We start from the raw sequence: 8,006 nt of genomic DNA, 5'->3' as shown, positions 1-8,006 counted from the left end.
GTAGATAATTACTGCTTCATATCACTTTTCTTCACAGATTAATAAAGTATTATCATTTCAATACAGTTTTTTTTCAAACAAGACATTTTATCTATTTAAATTTGAATAATTCACTGTTTATGAATGGCCCCAATTAAGATTTAAAACTTTCTTGTTGGTAGACAATAATAGTTATTTCCAAGATTTTACCCCCAAATAACTGTTATTTTTTTGTATTGTATAGAAACAGAGACAGGCTTGAACTGCCATAATTCTCTCTTTGTAAAGTGAAATAACAATAGTTGATGAGAATTCATAATCTTGTATCAGCAGCAGTATGATCATGTCCACTCACTTAAAAAGTGTATAAACAAATAAAAAGTAAAATGCAATCATTTAGTTATAGAGAATACCCTTCATTATATAGACCAACGTTGTTTTTCTAGGTATATTAATCTCTAATAACATTGACGTAACGTTGTCTGCTCCTGTGATCAGTGATTGCAGTGCCCTCTGTTGGCCGGTAGAGGGCAGTCTACAGGCTCGTGTACACCGGGAAACCGCACAGTCACGTGACCAGCAACAGGAAGTAAATAAACTGTCTTCCCGCGCAGTTAAATCAACTTAAGAGGAAAATGGACGAGCTTTATTTGGATAATATTGACGAATTCGTCAATGACCACAACAAGATTGTAAGTAGCATTTTGAGTGGAATTCACTCTTATTGGATTTAGGTTTGTGGCAGTGGCAGTTAAAAATTTATAAAAGGACATTTAGCTTCGTTTTGCTTAGCCGCTGAATTACGTTCAAAAACCTGCCGATTTCATCATTTCTTGGTTTAATAAAAGCGCACGCGTTTCCAATTGCATTTGTTTCACATTTTCGCAATGTATTTGACTAATTTGAATAATTCGGCTTGTGAGCAACGTGCAGAATTGGATTTACTCTCAAAATATCACCTTTTTTCAACATGAGCAGTGATATTACCGCATGTGACCGCCAATAGTTGCAGTAGACATACATTGTAGGATCCAAAAAACGCTACAAAAAGAGTGAAAAGTTGAGAGTTTGCTAGACCAAGTGAATTCAAAGATATTTGTCATCCCATTTAGCATGAGACTGCATTATTCACACTTATCTGAACCAGTTTTCATGCATGTTTCGTTTACCAGGTAACCTACAAGTGGTTGAGTCTTACTCTTGGAGTCCATGTCAACACAGCAAAACAGTGAGTGATCCTGCTTTTCCTTTCAGCAAAAATAGGAAGAAAGCCATTTGAAGTTGTTGTTTTTTTCATCGCTTTTCTGCTCCATGTATTTTAGAAATCACGTATAAATGTATTTATTTTGGAAGAAAACTTAATTCAAAATTCATAATGATTTTCATTGGCTTTTTTTGTGTCTATTCTCACTGAAATGAATGTAAAATGTGTTCACAGAATGCTCTTCCAGTATTTGGATCACAAGAGGAAGGAAAGCTCACCTCAGCTCCATGCCACCTATCTTGTGTCAGGAAAGGTTGTGGACAACGGTCAAGCAGTGAGTGACAGATATTATATAGTATATGCAATACTAAACAGACAATATCTCAGGGTGATTTTTATTTTATTTAATGCTGCGTTTGTTTTCAGTGTCACAAGGTTTCAGTTGTCAGAGAAGACAAGCTTGAAGGTATGTTAATTTTATTTCCCAAAGCACTGTGTGTTATTTGAAGCTGTACAGTAGTGTTTGCTGGTTGTTTTTATTTTTCATTCTCTTAGTTTACAAGGAGTAGGGCTGGGCGATATGGACCAAAAGTCATATCTCGATATTTTCTAGCTGAATGGCGATACTCGATATATATCGATATTTTTTCTGTGCCATAATTGGGGTTTCCCCCAAAGCATTATAGCATAGCATCTCTGTTAGCTTCATTTTTTTCTGAGGCGAACCCTTTAAAAAAACAGTCAGTTTTAATATAAAGCCTCGTGCCAAATGTCACACAGGTTCCTTTATTAACAGAGGTCTACACAATATCAAAATGTATAAAACAAATGAAATAAAAATGAACTGCCTGCATATATAGAATAAAAATGCTTCTTGAATAAAATAAAACAAATATCCCTTTCCTGCATAACAATTAAATTAAAATACACTGTGCAATTAATACAATGTAGACAGTAACAGGCAGACTTTTCAACTGAGGTTGACAGTTGTGCAAATAACACAACATTTGTGCAAATCTCAAATAAAACATTCAAGTCAATTTGTCACAAAATAAGCCATATCAAAATCATAAAAAAAACAAAGGTTTTTTTTTTTTTTTTTATCGATATAAACGATATTGTCTCATACCATATCACGTTTGAAAATATATCGATATATATTAAAATCTCGATATATCGCCCACCCCTAACAAGGAGTTATTCATCCATTATGTTGTTGTTTTGTTTTTTCATCTATTGATTAAAAAGGTAACTTTTTTTTGCAGATTTTAAAGCAAAGATGAGCTTGGTAGTCAGCGTCCATGTCTACAGTGTCCAGAAGGCTTTGCTGAAAGACAGCGGCCCCCTCTACAGTGTCGACTATGACGCTGTGAAAGAAAATCTGAAAACCTGCAGCAAGTATGACAGATTTTCTTGCAGGAAATAGTAGGAGGTGTCTGGAAAACATGTTTTCGGAGACTTCTGTTTGATTGCTTCTCACTTCTTTTCTCTTGGTGTGTAGGTACAGCGCGATCAGGTGTGCAAGCGCTGTGCCCATGTCCTCTGTAGAGCTCCAGCAGGTGCGGGAACTGCAGCAAGCTCCAGTACCAGAGCCTGAAAAGAAAACACCTTCTACGAATGGAAATACCAGTGTGGCTCAAAAATCATCTGTCAAGCAACAAAAAGGAATAATGGGAATGTTTTCAAGCAAATCTACGATAAAACCTGAACAGAAAGAAGCTCCACCAGTGGTATGGGCTTTCTCTCCTATTGTACTAATTCATTACTTTCTGGATCAGAGGAGTGGTGACTGTTGCATATTATTGTCTTTTATTGTAGGTCGATGTCCCTAAAAGCAAACCAGTGGCAAAATCTAATTCAATGATGAACTTCTTTGGGACTCAAACAAGTAAGTTGTGATATGCAAAAACAGGTTATCAAAGACAGAGGTTTGTTTGGAACGTTGCTGTAATTTTTCAAACATTTATGAGCTTCCCATCTGGAACTGATGCAGTATATTGGACTTTTTCTTCTTCTTTTTTTAACCATTTTAAGATGTGCAAAAGCATACGCTGAAAATATATTCTCTGCTTTTGATGTCTCTTTCAAATCTGTCGGTGTAAATGGGATTTTCACTGTGTCAAGGTTTTACAACTCATCACTCTTCATCACTTCTTCAGAAAAACCTGACAAACCTGTGAAGGAGGAGGAAGCAGCTCCGTCATCTTCTCCAGCTGAGCAGCAACAACGCAGTCCACGACCACAGGAGAAGGAGGACAAGAAGGAGAAGCAGGAGGAGAAGAAGGAGAAGGAGAAGGAGGAAGCTGCAGCTGCACAGCCCCAAAAAGACAGAAAGAAAGACTCCAGGAGGTATGAGCTCATAGTCATGAGAGAAATCCATGTCAAACGAGCAGTATACCTGTCAAACTCCGATCATGTCTGTTTTCAGAAACAAGATTCAGAAATTATTCATAATTAAAAAAACATGTACTTTGTTGACAAAAAGGTTTGACGGTATCCCTTTTTTTTCCTTCTTCCTTTTCATAGCAGCAAAACTAAGAGAATTGAGGACTCTGACGGTGAAGAGGATAAAATGGAGAAGAAAAAGAGGCGAAGGATCAAGAGACCAGAACCAGACAGCAGTGATGAAGATAGTGAGTCTTTGATGTATATTTTACTTACATTTCTAATTCAGTTCAGAAATACTTTATTAATCCCTGAAGGGATATTAGACGTTGCAGTGAACATTATTGAAGTTTTCATTGTAGAGGTTTATAGCCGTGGGCAGCAAGGATCTCCCGTAGTGGTCTGTGTTGCAGTGGATCTGAATTATTCCTTCTTTTTTTTTTTTTCTGGTTTATAAGCCTCTCACTTAATGCTAAATTATAAATCAGGGGATACGTAAGTATGCGTTAGTTCTCATTAGCTCTTATTCCACATTTGTGTGCACATTAACACATTTATAGCAGATTTGTGTGTGTTTACGTGTGAAACCTGATGCAACACTTGCATCACAGCGGGCTTGTCATCTATATTTTTCACAAGAAGCTGGAGGTGTAACCCGTCAAATACACTGCCTGGCCAAAAAAATAAGTAACACACACTAATATTTTGTTGGACCAGGTTTCACTTTATACACAACTGTTACTATTGAGACATGATGACATCATATAACACGTTGCTGTTGCATCATTTCAGTCAGCGTGTGTACTTTCACATTTATTTCTGTCCAGAATTTCATGAAATTTCTCAAAGATATTGTACGTCCAAAAGGAGAGTTGAACTTTTACATAAAGTTTTCACCAGTGGGGTTAATATCTAGTAGCCAATCCATGTATGAAACTAGCTGAATGCTTCGTGCACCACGCTTTAGAATCTGAGGCCAGTTTGTTTTTTGTTTTGCTCTGTGAACATTGCTGGAACTAGACCTGACAGCCATGTCCGTCTCAGATCAGAAGACTGTCGCGAGGCTCTAAACATGAACCAGACATGACTTCATCTGTCGCTCTTCTTACTCACACGCGCTCACCGCTCTGAATCAGGATAAATCTGGACTCATCAGACCACGTGCTCTTTCTTTCCTCCAGAGTCCAATCTTTACACTCCCTAACGAAGTGTTTTGTTCCAACACTTTGAGTTGTGCACGTGGTACTGCTCTTCCTTTTCATAGTTAAACAGTCCTGTGTTTTTTTTTCTTCCATTAGATTTCATCATACGTTTTAATTTCAAAATTATTGAAGATTGATTATCTGCCAACTACATTTCTTCATGGTTCGCCTCTGTCCTTCCAGGTTTTAATAATGCATCGGATATTTAGCAGTTTCAACAGTCTTCAGAACTGTTTTGCTTCCTTGATGGAGACAAAATAATTGACCTTTCTAAAACAGACTAAAAACGCGTCTTCTAACATAGGTGTTTGAGAAAGATGCTCCTCGTTGCATCAGACATAGCTAAACAACCCGCTGCACCTGAAGCACCTGTTGGCTCTGGGAAATCCACATGCTGTTTTTAGTTCATGTTTATATTTTCATCAGAGGCCGAGAAATGAAAGATTTAGTGAATGTTGAGGTTTCTGTTAGAAAAACTTCATGTATTAGGAGGTAGTCTCGCAACACTATCTGTTTGAGTCCACTCATAAATGTGTTTAAAGTTCGTTGTGCCATCTCCTGACTGTTAGTTGATCATTTTATCATAAGTTGGTAAAGAAAAGACCCCATTTCTACCTGTAATAAATCAAGAATGTCTTAAGTCTGTTTAAAAAAAGAAAACTACAGATTTCCAAAGTCTTTAAGAGTAAACAAGTGTTTGCCTCCCCAGTTATTCCAGATTCTCCGCAGCAGATGGAAACACAGGAGCCAAGTCCTAAGAAGGTCGAGGTTGCTGTTCCACATTCACATGTAAGTGATTGTATGTTAGAATAACTATAACACAATTGTAGAGGATATCTGGCCTGTTTATTCCTCAGATGGCCATTAAATAAAGTTTTCTCGCGTACAGGAGAAGTCTGAAACCAAGATGAGGAAGAGGAGGCGAGTCCTGAAGACTCGCACTTTTGCCGATGACGAAGGATGCATGGGTATGAAAATAGTAAAAATGTGTCTTTATTCTTCTTTATGTAAACGATTTTATTCAACTTTTGTGCTAATGATAGTCAGATATGTGTAAACATAAATGGTCTTTTAAAAAAGAGACACTTTGAAAGGGTTAAACTTTTATATTTATGCTGTTGATAATAAAGTTACGTATTTTTCTACCAGTAATTAATAAATGGTCATACGGTTATTTTATTATTCAACATATTGAGGTATTTTTTTTGTACGTTACATGCGATTTCTCTGAACTGTGTCTTCAGTTTTGATTCAAGACATTTTATTTAGATAAACTCAACACAGAACTCAAAAATTCAAACTGTTACTGAAGGAAAAGAGGGGACAGATGTTCAGTAGCAACTCTTTCTTTTCCTTTGGTCAGCAGGAGGCTTGATGGATTGATAGTTGCACATCCATCTCTAACTCCAGTTTGGTCTTTTTTTCACAGTTACGGAAAAAGTCTATGAGAGTGAATCTTATTCTGAGACAGAAGACGATTTTCAAGCGGCCAAACCAGCTCCAAAAGCAAAACTGCCCTCGAGTAGCAAAGACGAGGGGAAGAAAAGCCAGAAGAAGCCTTCAATGAATTCCAATAAAGGCACTAAACAAGCTTCTATTATGGGATTTTTCCAAAAGAAATGAACTTTTTTGTTTTCTACCACTCCATCAGCTCTGATAAATGACGAGCATCGCAGCAAATGTCTTGTGACCTTGTGACCAAATTAAGTCTGCTCCCACTCCACATACGGACAGTTTTAATTAAACCAGAACATTCAAAGACTTAAACGCGTGGATGTGTTGAGATCTGTTTTATTTGTTTTCCATGTTCAGTTGTAAATAGTTGTATTCAATAAACATTGTGATGTGACTCTGGACATGTTTTTGTGGGAGGATTAGTGTAACCTTCAGTTGTAAAACAAAAAAAAAAATGAATAGAAGTTTAAGAAGAAACATTTGAATAATTCTCCACAGAGTGTTTGTTTGTTTGTTTGTCTGCCTTCCTAAGAGGTAATCAGGCACTACTTGGGTTCAGTTTCGACAAAATATGCAACCAAACATTTTGAATTTTAAATTGCCACATTTTCATAGGAACTTGAAATTTTTTAGTCACTTGAGGAATTTGATTTCCCTTTTTCTTTGTTTTTTCTATTTGCATGTGGCTCCAATTTCAGCAAACACTTAAGATGTATTCAAACTTATTTAAAATTCTGTTATATTATATTTATAATCCTGATTAACAGTTTGAATTAAGACTTTCCACGTGACACTTGCGGCCTCTGAACTACATTTAGCTTCTACAACACACCAGTGTGACAAACGCACACTTTTGTTCAGATATTAAAAAAAATATATTTCTCTTATAATTCAATAACTGATTTTTATATAATTGATTTTGTTTTTGATATGTTTTTTTAATCATGGGAGGAAACTCAAAAAACAAGGATGGTCATAAGGTGACTCCAGGAAGCGACCTCAACTCTGATCGTACCCAACGAAATGAAATGGCCTCAATCACCAACACAGAATAAGTATTAAAAGAAAAAAAAAGATCTTGAATTGTAAGCTGATTAAATTGCATTTGACAAAGTCACAGGCAGCTCCCCTCATCCACCCCCCCTTTCCTACGTCATTTGTTCAGTTCAGGATGTCCATGTCATCATGGTCAATTAGTTTCCTAGAAATTCAACAAAATAAGACAGGAAAGTTTCTGACTGAGAGAAGTATAGATGCACCATTTGGCTCAGCAGTGATCTGAATCATCAGATTTTTGCTCAATTAATCTGGATTAGTTGATATTGATCCTGATGAGTGATGAACCTTTGAGATAATTAGATTTGGCAAAGAGAATTGTAATTTTCATGCTGCTATGTTATGCCCTTTGTAATGTTTAGAAAATTGTTTTCTAAATATAGAAAAGCCTATAAATGGGAAGAAAAAGACACTTGTAGCCTCTGAACTACATTCAGCTACTACAACACACCAGTGTGACAAAAGCACACTTTTGTTAAGATATTTAAAAAAAATATTTCTCTTATAATTCAATAACTGTTCATTGATTTTCATTTTGATATGCTTCTTTTATTTAATCATGGGAGGAAACCCAAAAAACAAGGATCATACAAAACTAGCCTGAAGAAGACCTCTGCTGGCCGTTGACCTTTTCCATCTTGATGTGTTTGCTCTAACCCATCATCTTGTTTTTTCTTCTTCTTCTTTTGTTCTTTTTATTGGAAGGAAACGACTTCCTCTGCCTG

General features: G+C 36.3%; 1 protein-coding gene across 2 annotated transcripts; it reads left to right on the top strand.

Moving 5' to 3' along the window:
- Positions 1-577: 577 nt before the first annotated feature.
- Positions 578-6,646, top strand: pold3 (polymerase (DNA-directed), delta 3, accessory subunit). Of its 2 annotated transcripts, none has more exons than XM_061731034.1 (12): positions 578-671; positions 1,152-1,207; positions 1,418-1,517; positions 1,610-1,649; positions 2,449-2,581; positions 2,685-2,913; positions 3,002-3,071; positions 3,343-3,532; positions 3,713-3,816; positions 5,480-5,559; positions 5,660-5,738; positions 6,200-6,646. In XM_061731034.1, exons 1-12 carry the CDS (start codon positions 615-617, stop codon positions 6,391-6,393), a joined length of 1,332 nt encoding a protein of 443 aa, XP_061587018.1. In that variant the 5' UTR covers positions 578-614; the 3' UTR covers positions 6,394-6,646. The 2 variants fall into 2 exon arrangements, with proteins under 2 accessions (XP_061587018.1, XP_061587017.1); XM_061731033.1 differs by having other exon boundaries at positions 3,710-3,816; positions 6,200-6,638.
- Positions 6,647-8,006: the final 1,360 nt, after the last annotated feature.

The sequence above is a fragment of the Cololabis saira genome, chromosome 10, assembly GCF_033807715.1.
Source record: "Cololabis saira isolate AMF1-May2022 chromosome 10, fColSai1.1, whole genome shotgun sequence".
Lineage (NCBI taxonomy): Eukaryota > Metazoa > Chordata > Actinopteri > Beloniformes > Belonidae > Cololabis > Cololabis saira.
The sequence above is the reverse complement of the archived record's forward strand: the minus strand, read 5'-3'. Positions and strand labels throughout refer to the sequence as shown.

Coding starts and splice junctions, on each gene's coding strand:
- pold3 (XM_061731033.1), top strand. CDS start 615: ATGGACGAGCTTTATTTGGATAATATTGACGAATTCGTCAATGACCAC. Junction 672..1,151: donor TCAATGACCACAACAAGATT/GTAAGTAGCATT, acceptor TTCGTTTACCAG/GTAACCTACAAGTGGTTGAG. Junction 5,739..6,199: donor CGATGACGAAGGATGCATGG/GTATGAAAATAG, acceptor TTTTTTTCACAG/TTACGGAAAAAGTCTATGAG.